Source organism: Cetorhinus maximus, chromosome 1 (assembly GCF_964194155.1).
Source record: "Cetorhinus maximus chromosome 1, sCetMax3.hap1.1, whole genome shotgun sequence".
Taxonomy (NCBI): Eukaryota; Metazoa; Chordata; class Chondrichthyes; order Lamniformes; family Cetorhinidae; genus Cetorhinus; species Cetorhinus maximus.
Genome location: NC_135879.1, coordinates 236,631,288 through 236,656,947, shown reverse-complemented (window position 1 = coordinate 236,656,947; position 25,660 = coordinate 236,631,288). Strand labels below are relative to the sequence as shown.

Below are 25,660 nucleotides of genomic sequence, written 5' to 3'. Positions count from 1 at the left end.
CCTTTTACATACCTCCTTGTATTCTGTACAGCACAATAAGTTTCCCACTCACATATCATTTCAATTTGAGCGCATGATCTAGATTGATGCTCCCAGTACAGTACTGAGGGAGTGCTGCACTGCAGGGGATGCCACGTTTCAGGTGGCAAGTTAAACTGAGATCCCGTCTGCCCTTTCAGGTTGGCATAAAAGATCCAATGGCACTATTTCGAAGAAGAAGAGGATGTGTCACAGAGTCTTAACCAACCATTTGTTTTCCTGTTTGAACTTGCCCTGCGCAAATTGCCACTTTTTTCTGCATACGACGAGACCTGCATTTCACGGCTTGTAAAACGTTTTTTAACATCCTGAGGATGTGCTGAGATGTTCTACGAATGCAACATTTTTTTTCTTTATCTTGGATGACTTGAACAGCTCCGAACCTCACTCATAATTATGCACACGTGGGATGTGCCTTCAGACGAAGCTGTAAAGCGTTTCGGGATATCCTCAGCTGGTGGATAAGGCACTGTACGCATGCAGACTTTCTGTCTTGAGGTGTCACTGTCTAGTGATCAGGATCATGAACCCTGGCGACGTGTTGCAGTGACCCCACCATCAAACTCTCCGAGAAGAGCAAACTCAACACGGACGAGCAATCAGAGCTACACCCAACTGAACAGAAAGTTTCGTGCTGAAGGGCACTAGAAACGTGACGATACAATGGTCCATCCAGAACTGAGATCTGCAAAACGGATTTCAACTGGAGTAAACTAATCATAGAGACATAGCTCACCATTGAAGGAATTCATTCAGTCTTTAGCTGTGCATATTCTAGCTCCAATTCAGAGATGTATATTGTGATTCCATTTCTCTGCTGCTTTCCCCCCCAAAATACTTTAATATTCATCTCTCTTAAGTGTTGTGATTGAACCAGACTCATTGTCTTATTTCATATTGTAATAATCCTTAAGATGATAAAATCTCTTCTAACGCCAACTCCAATTCAATTTAGGGCCCCACTAATTACCTGTCATTATTTACCCTTTCATAATTGAACGAATTGAATGACTCCTTTTTTTAAAACCTCATTCACAAATAATTAGAAATGCAATTGGTTGTTCTAATGAGATGGCAAAGATTTGGAAAACCTTGACAAAGTTAGTCGTATTTTATCGATGACACGAACAGAAGATGCTTACAGTTTTTTTCCCCCCGTTACGTTGAGGCTCATCAAATTTAAACTGGCACCTTTAAATAATAGCAGCAAATGAAAAGCTTGGCTGCAGCATTTTTCAAAGAGCAGAACAGTTCCAAAGTTGCCGAGCGAAGATTTAATTTGATTTGCAGTCCGAGCAAGCCAGACACAAAAGGAAGGCAGTCTCTTTATCTACCTTTCCATTTTGAAAAGGGTCCATTGAGGGAAATGAAGAGAATACTTCTTTATTCCATAACTCATCTCATGAGGAAAAAGACCTTTTATAGAAAAAGCTAAAAGCCTGACAGGGAGCTTTTATTACTAATCAAGACAGTGATACTGAAATGTCTCATTTTTCTAGTTCGTTTTCTTTTGGCTTCTAATGGTGACTCAGGGTGGGGCGCCATTTTCATTGACGGGAGTGGGGGAGGATGGTGCTGAGGGAATGGGTGATCCTTTAAGACCTCGAAGCTAGCTTGTTGTGAAGTAAACAGGGACGCGGGTCAACCTTGAACTTAATTATTCGGCGAGGTCAGTCAGAGTTTAATTGCTTTTCTGGACGAAAGTCAAAATCCTCGCAAAAAATGATTGCGTGCCTTTGTCTTTTTAGAAGCATCAGTGCGACAGAGACATTCTGGCTCCCACGTCAATAAGTCACAGTTTATTTGTGATTCAGGCTATCAGTCAGAAGCAACAGCAAATTCCCAAGCTTTTAGCCTTCTATTTAGTTGTCATGATTTGAAATTGCAGTGTTCCAAACAATATGGATCCTGCGCTAGTAATATTTTTGTGCTGGTGGGGAAGGTTCACTCCACATTCCAAGACACTTGCTTTCCTTTTTTTTTCATTTTTCCCTTTCAAAGGCTGTAAAAGAAATTTGCATAGCCACCAATCAGTTGCGAGAAATTTGCCTGGAATAAATTTGCTTAGAATTAAACGCGACCAAAGTAATTTGGCAGACAAGAGAGAGAGAGAGTGTGGCGGCTGAAAGCTGATGGGCAAAACAGTATATGCGCTGATGTGCATTTTTCTTTTAAATTAAAGATGTAAATGGACGCTTTATTTAGAAATACGGATCACTGAGGGTAAAAATCAAGACCTTCCTTTTAAAAAAAAAAGTCTTGGAAAGTCTCACAGAGATCAGAGCTGCTCTGTTGATTTTAATGACTTACTATTGAGAAGCTGGGGGAAGGAGAATGCTTGTAATAATGAGGCTTATGATAACAAGAACTAGTGTGCTATACTTTCCAATATAAATGTTAAAAACTTTGCAATAAGAGGAGTGTGCGCAGTGTGCTTTCCATGCGAATGATACGTTTATTTTTATATTTATAAATGAGGAATTTCAAAACGTGCTTGAGAATTCATTTTCACAAGATGATCATTTGATACGTTTTAAGGAACGCGGCTTCTTCACTTTAGGAATATCATTTCTACCTATTTCTACCATTTCTCTTAATATGAGAATTTGAATTAATTTGAGGTCTGTGCTTTCATTTTAGTCAACTGGCCCCCTCTGAAAGGTGAAAGAGTTTGCAGTTAAATCCACGATGGTGAATGGTGAAACTTGAGCAGCTGGGGAAGGGGGTGGGGGGTGTGTGTGGCATGGTAACGGAGGAAGGAGGGGTCCACTTCGACCTAACTTTGCCAGGCGGGAATGCCACAGGGTCGGTTAGAAAGCTAGGCTGAACGCTCCCAATTCCGCAGAGGTCCCACAGATGAGAGGTCACAGAGCTGATGCATTTCTCTCTCCCCACAGAATGCTGCCTGGCCTGCTGAGTCTGTCCAGCATTTGACGTTTTTCATTTCAGATTTCCAGCATTTGCGTTCCTGCCTCTGAGGTCAACGCGGCAGAGTCCACCCGTCGAACAGCAGCGGGCAGCCCGTTGAGCAGCATCGATGGACCAATTAAGGGAACATTGATGCCGCCGCCAGAACCTACCCAATGGCGCACGGGATCCCCGCTGAAGCTGAAGCTCGGCAGGCAACTGGAGGCGGCCTCCTGGCACCAATCGATCACCCCAGCAAGGACCTCCTGGGCTGCGATGGCCGCCGGTCATCCTGTGGCGGGATCCCCCCCTCCAAGTGACAGCTGTGCTTGATTGTTAAATGTTTCACAAGGCTACAGGGAGCACATCCATTTTGAGGTGCCCTCGCAGTCTCCAATTCAGTGGGGCTGTCAGCTGGACATGGCTGCGTCCCTTCCTGTTGGGCTTCCCTGGTTCACCCGACCAGCTTCACTGGAGGCGGCTCCTGGAACTTCCATTTAAGAAGCTGCCTCTGGTCTGGAAAGATCCCGACCAATGTCCCGCCACAGCCATTTCCGGCTCCCCAACCCGGAATCAGAACCGGGATTGCGGCCCAGCCGGAAAATTCAGCCCACTGCTTTCACGCTCTGCAGTTGTATCCTGCCTTGACTCCAGTGAGGGGCAAAATCATGAGGGGGGTAAAAGCAGCATTGTACCTGGTCCTGTCAGCTTCTCTATTGGTGGGTCAGGTTAAGATTAGAGAAGAAAAGGCTGAGTGCTGTTAAAAGTCTTCAGGATCATGAAAAGATTTGTTTGGGTAGATGAAGAGAAGGTATTTCTAGTTGTGGGGAGACCAAAATGAAGGACCAAAGGTAAAAGATAGCTGCCAATAAATCCATTAGTGATTTTAGGAGGAACCTCTTTACTCAGAGGGTGGTGAGAAATTATTCAGGCAAATAGGATATATTTAAGGGGAAGCTAGATAAACAAATAAGACATTAAAGAATAGAACGTTATTCTGATGGGGTTAAATGAGGAGAGGTGGGAGGACGCTTGTGTGGAGCATAAATGTCCAGTGGAGGCCAGTTGGGCCAAATGACCTGTTTCTACGTGGCCTGTGAGAAGCTTTTTATCTTGAATGATTACAGTCCATGATTTGAACGGATTACCACATTGCTGTTCCTCCTCCTCCTTCAGGTACCATGTGCTAAGAGGGTGGTGGCAACCATGGACTTCCATTGGGTTGGCCCTTGATTATGCTTGGCAAAGTACTGCAGTGGTTTGCCGTTGCCTTCTGCAGTATGGCTGACCAGGAAACACTCCCACTCTTACCACCTGCCATCAGGCGTGTTGGAAGAATTTACAGGCTAATAATCAATCTGTCTGACCAAGTTATGAATGTACAGTGCTGTTAGGTAGCGAATTCCGGAACTTTGACTCAGGAACAATGAAGGAGCTTTAGTATATGCCAAGGCAAGATAATATGTGACTTGGTGCGGAAGCCTGGATGTGGAGTTCACAGGTTTAGAAGGTGCTGTCGAAGGAGACTTGGTGAGTTGCTGCAGCACATCTTGTAGATGGTGCACACTGCTGCTACTGTGCGTCCATGGTGGAGGGAGTGAATGTTTGTGGATGGGGTGCTAATCAAGCGAGCTGCTTCATCCCGGATAGTGTCGAGCTTCTCGAGTGTTGTTGGAGCTGCGCTCATCCAGGCAAGTGGAGAGTATTCCATCAAACTTCTGACTTGATAATTAAACTGGAAGAATTGGAGTTGAGACAAAAAGCGTTTACATCCAAAGACTTCAAACCCTCTTTCTCCCTTCCTTCAGCTATTATGTTAATGCGTACAGCCCTCTTTTATAATGAGCAACAATCTAATGGACCATCTTTTGTTCATGCTTTTAGATGGCTAAAATATGATTTAAAACTTAATTCCATATGTAAAGAGGTGTTCAACATTGAAATGGATGGCATTCAATTTGAATTGATTAGTGGCTATTGGCAACAGGGAGCGCAATTTGCTGCCGGACTCCCATTGTGTATGAGCCCACATGCATTCCAAGCACGCCTCGGACATCAGCTCTCTGCTGTAATTACCCACTATGAAGTCTCTTTTCCATATTGCAGATTGATATCAATTCTCTTCCTGTTTTAATTGCACTAAAAGCAATTTGAGAAAAGTATTTTTTTACACTAACTGGGAAGTATTTGACTAAAAGGGTAAGCATTGCTGTTTCCCACTTACCTGGCTTTTTGAATGGACTATCGGGTAACGCCTAACATACATTCAGATAACAATGGAATTATGTTTTCCTCACACGTTTCTAAAGCTTATAATATGCACAAATTCATGATTACAGCTTCCAACAGTTGCAAATTGCACTTAAGCTGCACTTTTAATATAGAAAACATCTCAAGGGACTTGACAAAGGCTTATGAGAGAGTTGGAAGAGATGATGGAAAGCTTAACAGAACAGTTGAGAATGTATTAAAGTGGAGAAATTGTATCCGAGGATGGATGTTCTGACTTATAAGCTACTCCTCAAAATAATAGGATTCATAGCATTACACTAGATATTCACAGATTTGTGAAGCACATATGATATATGATAAATATTATTGACAGTAATTAATCATATGCTTAACAGCCACAGTTATGGCAAAACCTCGCAGTCCAGGCACATTGCCTGAAGAATGGGCCTTCATTGAATGCTGAGCTACCTCATCCAGTTGTTCTAACCTGGAAAGCCAATTGATGAAGGATAGCACAGGACCCAATCTTTACCCAGTCTTACATTTACTTACAGAGAGAAATATTGCAAGCATACACCTCCAAACTTAACCACACCACAGTTACAATAAGCATCGCTTTATATTTGCTTAAGTGAAACCCTGATTAATGCCCTCCGTCTGTGTTCAACTAAACACAATTAATATACAATTAACACCAGTAATGACTCGGTTATATTTATCCCAATCCTGTTGCATCTTAGCACAGATCATGCCTTCTAGGATGACCATCAGATGCAACTTTATGGACACCTAATCATCCCAAACTCGTCAGATATCTCCTTAACTTGAAAGACGAATAACCCACAAGGTTCTACTCTGTCTACCCATCCACTTGAATCTACAACCTCCCAAGCATGCCAGCATCACCATCAGGGCCAGCATTCCTTGCCCATCTCTGATTGTCATTGGGAAGGTGGTGGTGAGTTGCTTTCTTGGATCGCTACAGTCCTTGTGGTGCAGGTACACCGTAGTGCTGGTTAGTGAGGGGTTTCCAGGATTTTGATCCAGCACCACTGAAGGAGTGGTGATATAGTTCCAAATCAGGATGGTGAGTGACATGGAGGGGAACATAGTGGTGTCCCCACGTACCTGCTACTCTTGTCTGTCTAAGTGGTAAAGGTCACCGGGTTTAAAAGGTGCAGTTGGAAGAGCCTTGGGAAGTTGCTGGAGTGCATCTTGTGTGTGGTACAAACGGCTGCCACTTTGGGGAGAATTTTCACATTGGCATGCGGGAGTGGGCATTGCATGCCGACACATAAAATGACGCGGGGTGACGTTGGGCATGTCTCCCGACGTCACCACGCGTCACTCCGATCATTCCGGAGGCGGCTGCGCACCCGCCAAACTGTCAACGGCCTGTTAAGGCCATTGATAAACCAATTGAGGTAATTGACAGGGCTGCCCATCCAACTTAAGGCTGGCGGGGCAGGTGAAGAGCCCAGGCGGCCTTCGCGTTTTTCAGGAAACCTCATCCACGGGCGGGATGAGGTTTCCTGGAGGTTTTATTAAATAAATAAAATAATTTCACACATTTCATAAACATGTCCCAGCTCATGTGACACTGTCACATGAAGGGACATGTCTAAAGAATTTTAATCTGCCTTTATTTTAAACTTTCAATTTGGACTTAATCTCCCTGAGGCAGCCCCCGTGCCTCAGGGGGATTTCTGCGCTCTTTCGCGCACATGCGCAAAAAGAGCGTAGGCCCCGACTCTCCCTCCTCCCCCCCGCCCACACAGGTAGCGCTGAGCACTACCGGGCGCACGTTCAGGCCCACCTATGTAAAATGGCGGTGCGCAGCCAACCACGGGCGGTGATCAGCTCCGCCCACGCCCGCTGCCAACCGGCCCGCCCGACAGGCAGAAGATTCTGCCCTATGTGTCAATCTTGAAGGTTGAAGGTGATGGATGGGGTGCTGTACAAGCAACTGCTTTTTCCTGAATGGTGTCAAGCTTTTTGAGCATTGCTGAAGCTGCCCTCATCCAGACAAGTGGGGAATATTCCATCGCACTCCTCACTGTGCCTTCTAGATGGTGGACAGGTTCTGGTGAGTCAGAATTTAAGTTATTCACCACAAAATTTCCAGCCTCCGACCTGCTCTTGTAGCCACAGTATTTATATGACTGACCCAATTAAATTTCTGGTCAACGGTGACCCCCCCCAAGTTGTAAATGTTGGGAGATTCAGTGATGGTAATACCATTGAATGTCAAGAGGAGCTGATTATAGACCCTCTTTTGGAAGATATTTGTGACAATACCCTGAGGAACTCATGCAGAAATGTGGTGAAGAAGAGTTAACTGGCCTTCAATAACCACGGCCATTTTCCTTTGTCCTAGATATTACTCGAGCCATTGGAGAGTTTTCCTTCTAACTCCCATTTACTCTATTTTAACTAGGGTTCTTTCATGTCACACTCAGTCAAATATTATCTTGATGTCAAGGGCAGTCAGTCTTATATCAGCTCTTGTTACTGGATCTGTCCATGTCAAAAAGATTATCAAACATCTGGACGCAGATCTCTATATAGCTATGTCTAACGAACTGCCACTCTACCCTCTTGACAACAGATAATGTGGCAAGTCAATGCCCTAACGTGTAGAGCCATCCTAGCAGGGCTAACAGCCGGGAGCCTACCTGTGCTCTGTCCTGGCAGGTTGTTCAGTTTTAGCAAAGTGCAAGTCCATCAATAGACTGACATGGATTTAAGGATATGGCAAGTCTAGGAGCTAGTGTGCCAGCTTCAAACGGCGATGGCAAAACCACTGGCGAATTTTAATGTTAAAGGAGATAAGGGTGGAAAGAAAAATTGCAAGTGGTTCAGGCTGGGATTATGTAGATCTACCTGGATTAAGATCAATTACTAAGGTGCAGAGGATTTGATGTTGCATATTGTACTTGTCCTTCAGAATGCGTCTTTTCCAATACCATTCAACCCCATCACTGAAGGAGCAGGATTCTCCGCACAATGTTCATGGTTTGACTGTAAATAATCCCTACACACCATCGAGAACAAAAAAAAAAAACGGGCTCCTCTGGTTTCTCTTTTTAAAAAAAAACCCTCTTATATTAGAATTATTAAATCACAGGAATATTAAAGTTAAAAATCCATGAAATCGCTACTGCCTGCACATTTGGCAGAAATCAATTTTTAATTTCTTTTAATAACATCTAACCTCGTCTATCAGCTCTTTCAAATAATGTTCCAGCTATTTTCCACTTTATTGCACATAAAAATAAATGAGATTACACAGGTTCCAGAGATTTTGGCTGCGAGGCATGCAAAAATCTACACGGCTCAGAGACTGCAAGAATCAGCTTTTAATAAGCAGCGCATTGCACGCAGTTGAGCTTTTATTCTCTTGCTTTAGAAATGTATAAAGATTTATTTATTGACATTTATGGTGGTTGGCAGTTGGGGGGGGTTGTGAAGAGTGCTGCGTTATACCAACATTAATGTCGAAATATGCTGATAATCAATGGTGACGGAGGCCTCACTTATGTCTGGTAAGCCCTGGTGGAGCATACTCTGCAGTGAAATGGGACTGGTTAGATTCTATTTCCCCGCTGAGCATCTGCACGGGAACCATAGGCAACACTTTCTTAATATTTCTGAGTGTGGCATTGCGAGGATGAAAAGAAAACACGTCGCCAATGCTAATGCCTCCCGAAAAGCTGCTGGGTCTGACAACACCGATGGAACGCTTGCACAATAAAGACTCCAGGGATTCAAGAATGCAGCTCTCCACCACCTCCCCTCCAATTCCGGGTGGGTAATAAGCACTGGTCGCATCAGCAAGGCCACATTCTGTGAATGAATAAAACTTACCGACGGGGTGAGGGCGAGGCCAGCAGTCAGTCAGGATGGAAATCAAGGGCAATTAGGGATGGGCAATAAGTGCTGGGCTAGCCAGCGACGCCCACGTCCCATGAATGAATGAATGAAACAAAAAGGTCTGAAGATTGGTTAAGATAGGAATTCTGGAATAAGTCAAAATGGGATTCAAGGCATCAGTTAAGGACACTGGGATTCTGGGGGTCAGTCGGAATGTGACTCCAGGGATCAGGTTAGGAGTCCAGGTTTCAGTTGGGACGTGTGAAAAGTCAAATGATAAGGTGATGCTTTCCTCTAGTGGGGGAGACTAGAACTAGGAGACACTGTTTAAAATTTAGGGGTCTCCCATTTAAGACAGAGATGAGGAGAGTTTGTTTTTCAGAGAGTTGTTAGTCCGTGGAATTCTCTTCCCCAGAAAGCAGTGGAGGGTTGGTTATTGGATTTTTTTTCAATGCTGAGTTACGATTTTTGATAGACAAGGGAGTCAGGCGTGATGGGGGGGCAGACAGGAAAGTGAAACTGAGATCACAACCAGATCAGTCATGATCTTATTGAGTGGCGGAGCAGGATTGAAGGGTCAAATGGCCTACTCCTGCTCCTAAGTCCCATGTTCCTAAAAGGGAAGATGTGCATTTATTTAGTGCCTTACAACTTCAGAATGTCCCAAAGCACTTTACAATCAATAAAGTGCTTTTAAAGTGCAGTCACTTTTCAGGGAGTCAACATGGAGGAGCAGAGTTGCAAAGGGTATTGGGTAGATTTTGAAAAGTCCTGCATTCCACAAGTTCCTGATAAGCAACCCACGTGTGCAAAGCTCTTTGTCAGGAGAGCAACCTTGTAAAATATATTCTGAATTAACTCGGCATAACCTGGGAAATTGAACCCAGACCTAGTCTGTCTGAGAATTTACAATCCAGGGAACCCTCCTTTCCAACCTCAGCCTCCTTTGTAACCACGAAATCCCAGGATTCACGATCTAAAACATTTTGTGAAATGACGCAACAGTAAGTCGTTCACCCAGACAGTTCTTAAGTGATTGGCTGAAGTTGAACTGAAGCCCAGGAGAATGAAGAAAGTGATATTGGACATAAAACAGTCTCCATCTCTTGGTGTCTGAAAGGGCCTATCGCATAATCCACTCACTGTTTATTCAGGCAGACAATTTTTAAAACAAAATGCTTTCCAATTATGCTGCAGATCCTGTATTTTAATACGGCATTAAAATAAACGCACAGATAGCTCATGTAGGAAAAACTGCAAACTCCTTCAAATGTGCTGTGAGTAAAATGCAATTCTGCATTTTACAAGTGAAAACATATAGCCGGAAATTATTGTGACAGCAGACTGATTTATTAAATAAAAACACGTTTGCTGAATACAGATAACGTAACAAGAAGAATGTTAATTTGTTTCAACAATTCACCTTCGGGATATGAGCTTGGCTGGCAAGATTGGAATTTATTAGCCATCTTTTCTTGCTTTGAGAAGGTAGTTGTGGGCCTTCTTAAAGTCCTGCATTCAATTCATTGTAGCAACTTCGATAAAACTTCCTGGTATTCTGGGCCACTTCAGATGACAGTTTAGTGCCAACCACATTGGTGTTTTTCTAGAGTCACATGTAGGTTAGTCAGGCAAGGGCAGGTAGGTTTCCTTCCCTACAGGGCATTAAGTGAACCAATTGGGTTTTTACAACCATCTTAAAGCCTCATGGCTACTCTTACTGATTAATTGAAAGGTTTTTGTTCAAACTGCATTCAAATTCTCAAGGCGTTAGTGAGCTTTCTGTTGATGAAAGTGATAGAGATGAAGATGAAGCAGAAAAAAAATGCGCTTATGCCAAATGTCAGGTGGATAATACAACTGCGAACCAGGCTAGATATGGAAGGTTCAGAGGAAATTTGAAAAGCAAATGAGAGATGCAAAGAGAACGTATGAGAAGAGACTGGCAGTCAACGTAAAAGGGAATCCAAATGACTTCTATAGGCATATAGTTCATACAAGAGTGGTAAGGGGAGGAGTCAGGCCGATTAGGGCTGAAAAGGGGATTTACGCATTGAGGCAGGCGACATGGCTGAGGTATTAAATGAATACTTGCCACCTGTCTTTACCAAGGAAGAAGATGCTTCCCAGGTCATGGTGAGAGAGGAGGTAGTTCAGACACTTGAAGGGTCTAATATTAAAAGAGGAGATATTGTCTTCCTGTACTTAAAGTTGATAAGGCACAAGGACTGGTTGAGGTGCATCCAAGAATGCTGAAGGAAGTGAGAGTGGGAATTGCAGAGGCACTAGCCATAATTTTCCAATCTTCCTTGGATTCAGGGATGGTGCCAGAGGACTGGGGAATTACAAATGTTACGTTACACCCTTGTTCAAAAAAGAGTGTAAAGATAGCCCAGCAACTACAGGCTAGTGAGTTTCACCTCAGCGGTGGGGAAGCTGCTAGAAACAATCATTTGGCACAAAATTAATAGTCACTTGGGCAAATGCAGGTTAATTAAGGATTTGTTAAGGGTAAGTCAACTTGCTGGAGTTTTTGATGAGGTAACGGAGAGGATTGATGAGGACAATGCTGCTGATGTGGTGTACGTGGACTTCCAAAGAGCATTTGATAATGTGCTGCACAACAGACCTGAGGGCAAAGTGAGAGCTCATGGAATAAAGGGGACAGTAACAACATGGACACAAAATTGGCTGAGTGACAGGAAACAAAGAGTAGTGGTTAACGATTGTTTCTCAGATCAGAGGAAGGTTTACTGTGGAGTTCCCCAGGGTTGGTGTTAGGGCCTCTGCTCTTTCTGATAGATATTAATGACCTAGACCTTGGTGTACAGGGCACAATTTCAAAATGAAATATTGAAGTATTGTGAACCATGAGGAGGACAGTGTAGAACTTCAAAAGACAAGACAAAAGACAATCTAAGATCTGAACACCTGAGATTCCAAACGTTGGAATCTCAACATTCCAGAAACCAGACCTCCAATGGGGCATGGGTTGGAATTGTGGGTCTCAACAAATATTTGGCGAGCAACACTGCCTTAAAAGTCAGCCTGTGTGACCACACACACTCTCAAAGCAGTCAAGTGAAAATCTTCTTCTGTTTCTCTGACACCCTGCCCTCTTCTTCTGGTGTGTTTACATTGGCTTCAAAGCATTTTGGGACATTCTGAGGTCATGAAAGGCACTAAATAAATGTGAGCTCTTTTTCTTTTGCTTGATAATGTTTAAGAATGGCAACTCTGGTTGATCTTTGCCCTCCCTGCCCCAAAGAAAGTCAAAACCAATTGTAGCAGCCCAAGTCTTCGCTCTACCCCCTCCCCCCTCCTACCCCAGCTACCTGACCGGACACTGATGCTGGGATCTTCCTGATTTGTGAAGACATGGCTTGACATTGAGCAATCACTTTATTGATAAACCAATGGAGGGAGCTGCCATTTTTCCTTCATTTGGAAAGGCTGAAGGGGTGGCCTAGTGGAGGTATTTAAAAGTACCAAGGGGTTTGATAAACATGGACATTGATAATATGGGAAAAACTCCCCCCCCCCCCCCCTCCAATCGGGGAGGTTGTGCTGGGGTAGGCGTGAACCCAATTGACGCCGCCATTTTACATGGCCAGGCCAATTAAGGCCCGCCCATCATGACGTGTGCCCAGAAGTGCATGTGCACTTCCTGTGCAGGCAGAGGGGGGGATTCCCTAAGTGGTTCCCTGTCCTCTTTTGCGCATGCACACAAAAGAGTGCAGAGATCTCCCTGAGGCACAGAGGTGACTCAGGGAGATCCGTTTGACATGTGTAAGTTTAAAGGAAGGAAAAAAACTTTTGAAATATGTCCCCTCATGTGACTGTGTCACATGAGCCGGGACATGTCAGAGATTTAATGTAAAAATTTTCATTGCATTTTAAAACACTGCATGAAACCTCATCCCGCCCCATGATAAATGCGAAGGCCGCCTGGGCTCTTTGCCTGCCTGCCAACCTTAAGGTTGGACGGGCAGCTCATTTAATTGAATTAATGACTATTTAAATGGCCTTAATAGGCCTTTGACAATTCGGCGGGCACGCAGCCAACTCAGCTACGCGCCCGCCAAACTGACAATCTAAATGACGCACAGTGATGTCGGGACGCAGCCTGACGTCACCGGGCATCATTTTATGTGCTGAGCAGGTCCTGCCCCCGCTCACCGACTGGAGAATACTGCCCTATGTTTCCACTTTGTGGGGGAGATCAAAACGCAGAGCCACAAATATCAGATCGTCACCAATAAACCCACTATAAAGGAATTCAGGAGAAATGTCTGTACCCAGAGAGTGATTAGAATGTGATTCACTACCACATGGATCGATTCAGCTGAATAGCCTAGATGCATTTAAGAGGAAGCTAGATAACTAATTGTGCGTTGAAAGGAATAGCAAAATATATTGATAAGGTGATGAGGAGCATGAACGTCCACCTAGGGCATTGGTCTGTTTTTGTAGATTTGATACAAGTAATATGTTGGGTTAAGTCCCTCAGTAAGTGAATGGATACTTCATGCCTGGTCACAACCATGCGGACATAGGCTAAGAGAGAGCGCAAACTCAAAAGACTGCAGATGGCTAACAGCCTGGTCCACTAGCCAAATCACTTTTCCAATCATGGCTTTACACATAAGCTAAATAAATGAAATCTTATTTTTCTTTTAAAATTCAGTCGGCTTTACTGAAACTGATTCTCACAATTGGTTCCGGTCCCTTGCAGACAAATGACAAGGACCCATTTGGAAAGGCACTACATTATCTGATAACTCCATCACTGCCATGCTTAAGAGTGATTAAAATCAAACTCCTACTCTGAAATGATAGCGTATCTTTGTGATTCTATGTACACTATCTTCAGTGGGTGTCAGAATCTATAGTTTCATTATCAGATTCATTTCTCTCGCGCTGCTGTGACACACTGTAAGATTTCCCTCATGTCTCCGACAGTTAAATCTTTCAAAAATGTACTTGCTCTAGTTGGTATCTATAACATTAATTGGGGGCAGACCGGCTCAAGGATTCTTGATGTTTGGCTGCAAGAGGGGAATTTACAAATTTGGTACAACTCTCTGAGGTCTGAGGGAATTCTTTCAGATGTTAAGCAAACAAAAGGGGTGTTTTTCCTACCCAGGTGTTCCCTTGGTTATTTTGTACTTGGGCAACTGAATTTGGCCAAATTTACTTCAGATTTTATTTCTTACTCTCCACCGTCAGTATGTTACCTCCTCCCATTCCACTTTGTGGGGCATAGTTCAACCAGCGCAAAACCCAACTGAGCTAGACATTGAGGAGGCACTAGACTATTCAGGGAAGGCTAATTCAATTTGGACCTCGGCTTACCCAATGCATGCACAAGCATACATGCATATTTTCCCAGCTGAAATCACTAGGGTAGCAACCGGGAAGTGAAACCCTGGCTCATTTTCAAAATGGTGACAGGACAAATTTATTAAGCTTGTTAAAAAAAGAACACAACTTGAGGGATTCATGTCTTTGCAAATCGAGGCATCGAGTACAAAATCAAGGAAGCCATTCTAAATTTTTATGAGTTTATGAATCACTGCCTAGGCCTCAGGTAGAGTGTTGTGTCCAATTGATATAAGGCACCAACCTTTCTGAAGGACACCAAGATCTTAGAGATGCTGCAGAGAGGTTTACTAGAATGGTACCAGCGATGAGGGACTTCAGTTATATAGAGGCTAGAAAAACTGCATTTGTTCTCCTTAGAACAGAGAAGGTTAAGGGAAAATTTAATAGAGTGTTCAAAATTATGAGAGGTTTAGATAGCATAGATAAAGGGAGAAACTCTGGCAAGAGGGTCAGTAACCAGGGGACACAGATTTAAGATAATTAGCAAAAGAGCTGGGGGTGGTGGGGGATGAGGAAATTCTTTTGACACAGTGAGTTGTTATGATCATGAATGCACTGATTGAAAGAGCAATGGAAGGAGGTTCAATGGGAATTTTTCAAAGGAAACTAGATAAACACTTGAAAAAGAAAGATTTCAGAGCATTGGGTATAGAGCGGCAGAGTGGGCTAATTGGATAACACATTGGGCCAAAGAGCTTCCTTCAGAGCTGTAAGATTCTAGGATTCTATGAAAAGCAACTAGCAATAGGAAATATGCCAACATGCTAGAACAAGGGGTCACTGTTAAAAAAATAAGGGGTCGCCCATTTAAAACAGAGATGAGGCGAAATTTTTTCACACAGAGGGCCTTTGGTCTTTGGAATTCTCTTCCTGAAAAGGTGATGGAAGTAGAGTTTTTGAATATTATTAAGGCAGAGGTGGATAGATTCTTGTTAAGCAAGGGGGTGATAGGTTATCTGGGGTACGTGGGATGCAGATTTCAGGTTACAATCAGATCAGCCATGATCTTATTAAATGGCGGGGCAGTATCGAGGGGCTGAATGGCTTACCCCTGCCCCTTGTTCATATGTTCAACTCCCTGGAACAGGGAAGAGGAGAAAATTGATGCACAAACAAAATAACTTCGGGTATTTCTTTTTGCTTCTGTTTACAGTGTGGAACACGATTTCAGGCAGCAAGAAGGCAGATTTCATAGGGTCCTGAGCTCCATGGAAACAGATGCAGGTCAAAGTTCAGAACAGCCTGGCACACCGAACAAGCAGGAAGAATCACCAATACCACGGCAACCTGCCAGGACAGAACCAAAAAAATCCAAAAGGAAATGCTTTTGGTTCTTATGAACTCCGGAACTTACCACTTACAGACTGAATTTGCAAGGGAACAGTAAACACAGAAGTCAACTTCCGGTTTCCCTTTTGACCACTTCCTGTTTGGGGACTTCTCGTATGGCTACAGAAGTCCGTTGTTTCCATGAGGTGACTGTTTCCTGAACACCAGCTTTTGTATTTTTAGAAATATTGCCACAATGGAGAAACAAACAAAAAAATGCAAAAAAAAGTATTCTACATATTTACAGGGTGCAATTTAAGAATGCTATATTTCAAAGATTAAATCTAATTGTTTAACATTGCTACTAAATATATCTATAGAGTCAGCAAGAGTGAAGGGGGAAAATGGGAGAGAGATTATCAAGTGTTTTTTTTGGGATCAAAATAAACATCGTTTAGATCCATAAGGAAAAAATGATTAGAAGTTGTACTAGATAGGCCTTCAGGTTCTTTCTCTGTCAGGGGTGGGTATTTTTATTTTAGAATTTTAATCAATAGGATTGGGAATCTGACCATGACGGTTAATGGACTCAATTTGCATCCTGCACAATTTCATTCTTGTGAAATTTACCCAAGTCTTTCATTTAACTGAGAAACTGGGTTAAAGTGCCAAGGTTCTGTATTGCAAGTCACCATCAAGACTGAAGAGCAGGAGATGAAGTAAGTTAAGAGGGAGTGTTGAATGAGCTTATTGCTGTGCAGCTGAAATTACTCTGCGTTAATATTTCTAGCACACTGGCAAATCCCTTCACATCAACTTCCTCAGTGAGTTATTTTTTAAAATGTTAAGTAGCTCACCGGGGGACTTCAATCTATCGAGGCAACTCTTTGGCTGCGATCGCTGTGACCCCACTTTCTCACCTGGAGTGTGATTTATGGAATCATCTCAAAAGTATAAGGCCCTGATCCCTGTGGGTGGTCCCCGTGATTCCTGGTCATGATTGAATTCCCTATTTCTGCCTTTAAGGGGTCAGACTCTCAATTGGATACAAAGTGCTTCTTCATCAGAAACACAAAGGCAAGTCACCACAGAGATGGACCTGGATTACACCACCTAGTGACTCATTGTAAAGCAGAATTGGTAGAGATCTTGGAATCAGCCATCTGCTTTTTTTTTCCCTGATTCAATATTGTATCAGTGAATATTGTGCCCCCACCCGCTCTGCCCCACCCAATTTGGAAGCAGTTTTACCTAGCTACTCTCAATACCACTCTGTTAGGTAATTTAAATTGCCAAATTTTATTGGCTAGGTTTTTCTTCTTTTGCCATCCATCTCCCCTTCCTTCTTTGAGGGAGGAGCTCCATAGTGTGAGACTGCAGAGAACGCCTAAGTTCAGATGACGGTAAAGCAGGAGGGGTGCTCAGTGTACTCTGGTTCATCTGGTTGCTACTTTCCTCTTAGTATATACTGGCAGTTTAAAACCCAGCCTGCATGACGTCAGCTAACCGCTGTGTCTTGACTTGCCTGGTCTTCTCTCCTACTCATGGTGGTGTCTTGCAGAGGGAGCCCTTGGCCTTCACTTAGGCCTCTCTTTAGAAACAGGGTGGCCAGCAGGATCTCTGTGTTAAACTGTGAGCCTCTGTGGCTATCTACAGCAGAATACTCATTAAAAAACTCTTCTTACTACAATCATCCTCTTAAAAAACTTTCCTACCGTACTTCTTTCGAGGTAGTCTCTCAGTGTCTGTCCTTTCTGACTTCCCCCTGCACACCCCCAACCGCTCCCAGCAATTCCCTAAGCTCGTGCCCTGTAAATAAAGTGATAGTCGAAAGCTTTCTGACTTCTTCTGCTCTCGATAAGCTATGCCCTTCTGAAAAGCTTGAGATTATCATGGCAGGATGGTGTTTATACTTCAACGGTGAATGGCTTTCAAAATGTACAGGAGGCTTAAGTGTTCACACACGCGTAAAGGAAAGATGCGAGTATCAGCAGGGGAAGTGTGAGCATATCTACTTGTTATTTTATGGAGTGACAAAATGGGCGTGCGGAGGTTTCACTGTTTCCCCGTGAACTACTGCAAAGTTTTTACAGGACGCCTTGGGTTTTGACAATTGTTTGTTCCACAGGATAAAACCAAATGGCCAGAAGTAAACTGAACTTGCCTTGGTCTTAAATGTGGAACAGTGGAACTGGGTGAGGTGTACCAGTAAATGGTCCATTCTCTTTGGCAGTTGCACTAACCCTCGATGTTACCCCACCCAAGTGCATGGGCGCCCTTCATGTCTCAATCAGGACAGTGGGCAATCCCGTATTGGATGGGATCACAGTCACATCCGTTCCTCTCATAGCGACGAAGGAACATTCAGCCCCTCAAGCTCATTCATTGAGATCATGCCTGATACTTACCTCAGCTCCATTTACCTGATTTTGCTCCTCAGTCCTTTGATACCCTTACCCAACAGGAAAAGACACGGTTAATTCAATCTGGAAGTATTTAGCTGACCATCCCAGCACCCTCAGCCTTTTGTGGGACCGAGAGTTCCAGACTTCCACTGCCCTTTTTGTGAAGAAGTGCTCCTGATTTCCCTCCTGAAAGGCTTAGCTCTCAATTTAAGACTGTGCCTGCCCCCTTTTTCTTGATGTCCCCCACCAGAGAAAGTTCTTTTGCTCCATCTACCCTTTTTGAATCTCCGTAGCATTTCAAACGCCTCACTCAGATCCACCCACCGTCTTCCAAACTCAAGGAATCGGTTGAAGCGGAAATGCTGGTCGGGATATTTCTGTGCTTTTCTCCTTCTATGGTTCTGTTCTACAAAAGATTCCACATATCAAACAGTTCCCTCAGGGTCAATTTTGTGACTGGCCACTCTGCTAAGCTGTTGCATGCACTGCAAAGCTCCCCTATTATTATCCGGTGGTTTAAATGAATATGGGGGAAGGTCAATGGATAGGAAGAAATGACGGAGAGACAGGGCAGTTTGTGAAGGTGGAAGTAGAGCCAAAGAGAACAATTGACTGAAAAATTGACCAGGAAACACAACTTATCCTGAAGCGAGTTGTTTTTTTCTGTTCAAGGCACTTGGGCAGCATATGGAGCTGCCTACTCTCAAATGCTGGGTGGCACTACTGAACCTGTTTACACCTGGTTCCTCTAAGTTCGACAGCAGCAAGCCTTTTCTCTTGCTGGGTTTCTCAATCTGTCACTTAGGCTCTTTAGCCTGGCCCATAAAGGCACTCAGCACAATTCAGTGCGTCAGTTGGCCGAGGCTGCAACTTTGCGCATTGTCAGGGTCATAAGACACATAGGTCATGTCCATGCAGTCTCCAGAATGGCGCAACCTGCTCCAGCGTAGGCAACGATGTGGCTTTCTGACCTACACCCAGGGCCTGAGCAAATGGAGCTTATAAGAACTAAGCGTATCGCTGCAGAAACACTGCTCTCCAGAGGCTCAGCAGGCCTGTGCCCACTGAAATATAAGGCATGAGCACAGTGGAACCACCAGGCGAAATCAGATAATGAGGAATGGGGTTGGTGGTGGGTGGAGGAATATTCTGATGCCTAACACCTTTTCACTGCTGAGGAACACTGACGTTTGCCTTTGGCTGACAGGATCGAAGGTTCAGGGGATGGGAGAGGAAGGAAAGGAAAATAATTGTAAAGCAGAAACACACAGGATGGAAGAAAAGGAATCAGGCGGAGGGATTACCATAAAGGTGGATGCGATTGAGGAGTTTAACTGGGATGTTGTAAACTGTTTTTTTTTCCCTTCACTACCATTCCATCAACTGCAGACTCCTGGCTCTCATGCAGTCACGTATATCAACGGCCTGAACAAAGTGGGTAAATGTGATTAGAATGAAGTGGAGGGTCAATGCCAGCATGGAGCTGGTGGGCGGAATGGCCCATTTTCATGTTGTATCTTCTTCCCAACTATGTGTCCTTCCGGCTACCAGAGATCCGTGGATCCTCACCTACCACCAGAACAAAGTGGTGTTGGATCTGTATTCAAGGAAAAAACATTTCCTCCAACTAAATATTCAGAAGGCCGAAGCCATTGTTCTTTTTGTTCCTGTCACACACTGTATTCACTAGCCTCTAGTGTATTCACTAGTTGCACCCCCCCAACTCAACCACCATTCCTCCATCCCCCACATCCCCCTGCCTGGGCACTGCCTGAGGCTGAACCAGAGTCTTTGCAACCTTGGTGTCCTACTTGACCCTCAGCTGAGCTTCCGATCATGTATCCACACCATCACTATCACCAAGACCACCTACTTGCACTTTTGGAATATCACCTTTGACTGCCAAGGCCTCAACGCATCTACCGCTGAAATATTCAGCCCTTGCCACCTTCAGTTCTTCCTTCAAGTGGTGTTCAACATTCAGGAGCATGGATTCACCAGCTGAGGGAGGGCAGTAGGTGGTAATCAGCAGGAGGTTTCCTTGCCCATGTTTGACCTGATGCCATGAAAATTCAATCCAGAGTCCATGTTGAGGACTCCCAGGGCATCTCCCTCCTGACTGTATACTGCTATGCTGGCAACACTGTTGGTGGGACAGGACATACCCAGGGATGGGGATGGTGGTGTCTGGGACATTATCTGTAAGGTATGATTCCGTGAGTTAAGCTACGCCAGGCTGTTACTTTACTAGTCTGTGGAACAGCTCTCCCAATTTTTGCACAAGGCTTCAGATGTTAGTAAGGAGGATTTTGCAAGGCTGAGTGTGTAGTTGTCGTTGGGTGCCTAAGCCGGTGCCAGGTAGACGGTCCAGTTTTATTCCTTTTTGACTTTTCTATAGCAGTTTGGTGCAACTGAGTGGCTTGTCAGGCCATTTTAGAGGACATTTAAGAGTCAACCATATTGCTGTGGAGTGACATGTAGGCCAGACCAGCTAAGAGCAGCAGATTTCCTTCCCTAAAGGACATTAATGACCCAGATGTTTTTTGATGATAGTTTCGTGGCACCAGTGCTGAGACGAGCTTTCAATTCCAGAAATGTTATTAGCCTATTCAATTTATAAATAAATTTAATTTAAATTTCACCAGCTGCCATTTTGAACCTGAGACATTAAACCTAGGAAATTAGCTTGTGCTTCTGGATTACTAGTCCAGTGACATTACCACAACGCCACTGTCTCCCAGAAGATATTCAGCTCCGAGGCAAAGTGGCCAAGACTGGGAGAAAGAAAAAACCTCTTAAGTACTCTTCCCATTCATCTAAAAAAAAAACAAGGAATAAGTTCAGCAAATTCCATCCTACGAATTGGAGAGAAATTGAGTTCTAAAGGAGAAATAATGATTTGAGAGGGAAAAATATAAATAAATATACTCCCACTAAAATTATTTTTGCTAGGCTAGCAAATACAGACAGCGCATATGAATTGTAAATTATCAGACCTTTCCGTTCAAAGTAATTCTAGAATTCATCAGCCCTCAGTGACTGCAACACTTATTAATAGCCTGCAGGTATTCCATCAGAACGGTAAAAAGCTTATATGCAACACAAATCGTCCATGACCACATTCATTCTTCGATGCCAAGTCTAATTTACGTTTTCTTCCGGGGACTCATTGTCAGGTCCACAATTTTGAGACGGGTGAAAAATGGGATGTCTTTCTCCCCGTGTTCCTTTGCTCCAGCAGTCAGTCGAAGGACCTCGGCTGGTGTCAGCCTTGGCTCTGAATCAGACGATTGCGGGTTCAAATGTCACCCAGCGACTTGAGGTCGTGACCTCGGCTGACAGTCGGGCTGGGGTTTTCTGGTCCCGCCGGTGGCAGGGATCGGCCCAGGTGGGACCAGAAAATTTGGAGAGCAGCCAAAAGTCCCGTTGTCTTTGGGCGTGGATTTCCGGTTCTGCCGCTGGTGGGGCCGGAAAGACCCACCCTAGGTTGCAGCGCTAAGGGAGGGTTGCACTGTTGTCTTTCGCATAAGACGTTAAACATCTCAGGTGGACATCACAAGATCACCATGGCATTAAATTCAAAGATGAGTAAGAACTTTCTCTCCCATATTTATCCTTCAATCAACATCTAAAGCAAGTGATCTGGTCATTACGTTTTGGTGGGATCTTGCTGTGCACTAATTGACTGGCATATTTCCTGTTACAAAAGTACTTCACTTTGGCTATAAAATGCTTTGGGACATCTTGAGGTTGCAAAATTCATTGTGCAAATGCAAATCTTTCTCTCTTCCACTGTCTCTAAAACATCCTCTAGCTTCTCTTTGGGCTTTCTCTCCTGTTCTCCTGCTATCACTTTTCTTCTTTATTCATTGTCACTCTCTTTATGCTGTGGTCTCTTTGACTCCATGTCTACCTTTCTCTCTTGGACTTTCTCCCCAGCCATCCCCCAACCCCATCTCAACCACCTCTTGTTCCCTCTCTTGTTTTGCTGTGTTCTTTTTCGTCCTTGTCTATATATCTCTCTTTCTTTCTGTCTCCCTCTCCCTATGAATTTCCCTCTATCCTCTCTTGCTTTGTGTCATCCTCTCTGTATCTCTTTGTCTCTATTCTTGCGCTGCCTCGATACTCGTAACTTGGATTTTCAGGCCTGCAAATGGCAGGGGGCCATTAAATGTGAGATTTATATTTAAGGAGCAAGATTGATCTCCAGCTCATTTGAACATGTAAGAGCTGCGCTTACTTATCAGAATGAGTTACGTCAAGAGGAACGTGCACTTGCGAATCATGCTGACTGAGACCTGGTGTGAAATGGATGCTATTTTTGTGTCAGGTGCTTCAACCAAGTATCTCATTTCATTCATGGCCAGTTCCTTTCAAATCCGTTTTTCACGTTATTTGTGATTGTCAAGGACAAGGAGATCAGGATTGTAGGGAGTAGCGATGCAAATAAACTGTTTAATATCTGTAGTTAACAGGGGTCCTCAGTGCAGTCTCCAGGGGCAACAGCATCTCAAGGTCTCCGTGCAATTCACTGTGATCATTGGGAGGTAAAGGTAGGGTTTTCAAAGAGGCTTTGACTATTTGTCACTTGAACTGACAAGCAGGGATAAATTGACTGATCTCTAACTACAGACACAGTGCACACTTACAGCTGGCCTGCAAGGCATCACAGTAGAGGAGGTCAAAATTAATCTCTTCTTCCCCTCTGATATGTCTGACATTTGTACAGAGCAGCTCCACAAAAAAATAAAGCCTTGCTCCCTACGGCTACCCACCTGTTCAATGTAAAGGCTATTGACCCATGTTTTAGTGGGCTCCAACCAGCAGTAATTGAACTCAACTCCACACCATATTGGATTGAATGTGATTGGTGTTTTGACACTAAGTCGCGCGTTCAATCTAATGATTGCACCTCTGAAAATGATGGACTCACTTTGTGAAGGAAACCCCCTTTTGACTGCAACAATGCATCAATGGCAGAATTGAAGCCTTGAGTGCATTTTTTTGTCCGAGTGGTTTGCCTTTTACCATGATGTTAGGCTACCTTACGCATCACCACAGCTAAAACCCTACATGTTACTGGGAGAAATAAAGGCAAAATTGAACTGACTAAGTGAAGGAAAGCCTGAGCATTGGCTCACCGCTCAAAAAAGGTGATGAACAGAGCAAGTTGGAGGTGGGATATATCAGTAAATGAGTTGTGTTCAAATCCCGGCGATCATACTGGAACTGTGTGGTGTCCGAGTCAGGCTGCACTAGGAGTATTGTCTGTAATTCTGGTTGCTATGATGCAAGGGGATCAATTCTGCCCTAAAAGCAACGTAGAGGGCAGTAATGTGAAAGAGATGAGCTGCTTTGAACAGCTCAAGAGCATTGGGCAAGCTACAACTTTCTCACTGCTGGGAGCCTCCTTCTGACCCTCCAGCTTAGGGATCCTTCCCACCATCCCTAATTGGCAGTGAACATGCTGTCTGGCCATTAACTGGCCAATCCTACAAAGATCGTGTTGGACGTGTTACATTGTGTTGGTTTGGAACCCAGAAATCATCCTGGCATCAATGCCCTGACCCCAAAATAAAAGTCCTGCCCATTGAATCTCCTCATTTATGGGTAGGATAAAATTAACGAGAAAGCTGTCGGATTGTCGTAAAACCAATTGTTGTAAAACCCACATTGCTGCCCCTACCTGCTCTAGACCTACCTGTGACCCCACACTATTTGGTCGACTCCCAATGCCCTCAAGGCAACAAGGAATGGGCAATAAATGCTAATCGTGCCAGTGACACCCACAAAATATATGTTGCCTGAGGATGCAATCAGGTTTGGGTGTGATGGCTGCCACAGTCAAACATTCTGCAGGCACTCGCTGTCTAGACCGAGACATGAAAATCTACTACTCTTGAGATATTGCAGATCACTTGTGCCATGAATTGTAGAGGTGCATGAGTCAATGATTTTGGTAGTTATAGTGCTTATGGTATGAGAAACCTCAAATCATGAGTTCAAATCCCATCACAGAAATTGGTTTAATAAATCAGGAGAGTGCCCTTAATTGCAACTTCAAGGGGCTTAATTTTTTTCATGCTTTCATGGGATATGGGCATCATTGGCAAGATCAACATTTATAGCCCCTCCCTAACTGCCCTTGTGAAGGTGGTGGTGAGCCACCTTCATGAAGTTCATCTGATGTAGATACAGCCATGGTGCTGTTAGGAAGGGAGTTCCAGGATTTTGATTCTGCGACAGTGAAGAAATGGCAATAAACTTCCAAGTCAGGATGTTGTGTGTCTTGGAGGGGAACTTGCAGGTGGTGGTGTTCCATGCATCTGCTGCCCTTGTTGTTCTACATAGTAGAGCTCACAGGTTTGGAAGGTAGTGTCAAAGGAGCCTTGGTGAGTTGCTGCAGTTCACCTTGTAGATGGTACACACTGATGCCACTGTGTCTCAGTGGTGGAGGGACCGAATGTTTAAGTTAGTGGATGAGGTGTTAATCAAGCATCCGCTTTGTCCTGGATGGTGTTGAACATAAGAATATAAGAAGTAGGAGCAGGGGTAGACCACACAGCCCACTGAGCCTGCTCCTCTTGAGTACTGTTGGAGCTGACTTCATCCAGGCAAGTGGAAGGTATTCCATCATATTTGTGCCTTGTAGATGGTGGGCAGGCTTTGGGGAGGCAGGAGTTGAGCTACTCACCTCAGAATTCCAAGCATCTGACCTGCTTTTGCAGCCCGAGTATTTATATGGCTGGTTCAGATCAGTTCCTGATTAATGGTAACCCCAGGATGTTGAAAGTGGGGGATTCAATGATGGTACTGCCATTGAATGACAAGGGGAGATGATTAGATTCCCTCTTATTGGAGATGGTCATTACCTGGCATTTGTGTGGCCTGAATGTTACTTGCCACTTGTTACTTGCCAAGCCTGAATATTGTCCAGGTCTTGCTGCATTTGGACATGGACTGCTTCAGTATCTGAGGAGTGGCGAATGAAAATTGTGCAATCATCAGCGATCATCCCCACTTCTGACCTTATGATGGAGGGAAGGCCATTGATAAAGCCTGAGGAACTCCTGCAGTGATATCCTGGGACTGAGATGATTGACCTCCAGCAAGCACAACCATCTTCCTTTGTGCCAGGTATGACTTCAACCATTGGAGAGTTTTCCCCCTGAGTCCCTTTGACTTCAATTTTACCAGGGCTCCTTGATGCCACAACTCAGTCAAATGCAGACTTGATGTCCAGGGCAGTCACTCTTACCTCCCCTCTTGAGTTCAACCCCCTTTTCCATGTATGGACCAAGGCTGGAATGAGGCCAGGAGCTGAGTGGCCCTGGCGGAACCCAAACTGAACCTCAGTGAGCAGGTTATTGCTGTGTAAGTGCTGCGTGACAGCACTGCCGACAACACCTTCCATCACATTGCTGATGATCCAGAGTAGACTGACAGGGCGGTAATTGGCTGGGATGGATTTGTCCTGCTTTTTGTAGACAGGACATACCCGGGCAATTTTCCACATTCTCAGGTAGGTGCTAGTGTTGTGGCTGTACCGG

The 25,660-nt window shown here is 44.2% G+C and overlaps 2 protein-coding genes across 5 annotated transcripts in view; one reads left to right on the top strand and one right to left on the bottom strand.

The window, feature by feature from the left end:
• LOC144688141 (INSYN2B protein-like) overlaps positions 1–16,061 on the top strand; it is a 133,869-nt gene extending 117,808 nt beyond the window's left edge. For all 4 annotated transcript variants that reach the window (XM_078554707.1, XM_078554709.1, XM_078554706.1 and 1 more), the window contains exon 4: positions 15,590–16,061. In XM_078554707.1, the coding sequence (XP_078410833.1) occupies positions 15,590–15,776 (187 nt within the window). In that variant the 3' untranslated portion in view covers positions 15,777–16,061. The remainder of the gene's footprint in view (positions 1–15,589) is intronic.
• LOC144688041 (dedicator of cytokinesis protein 2-like) overlaps positions 1–25,660 on the bottom strand; it is a 1,154,257-nt gene that overhangs the window by 658,803 nt on the left and 469,794 nt on the right. The gene's annotated exons all lie outside the window — the stretch shown is intronic.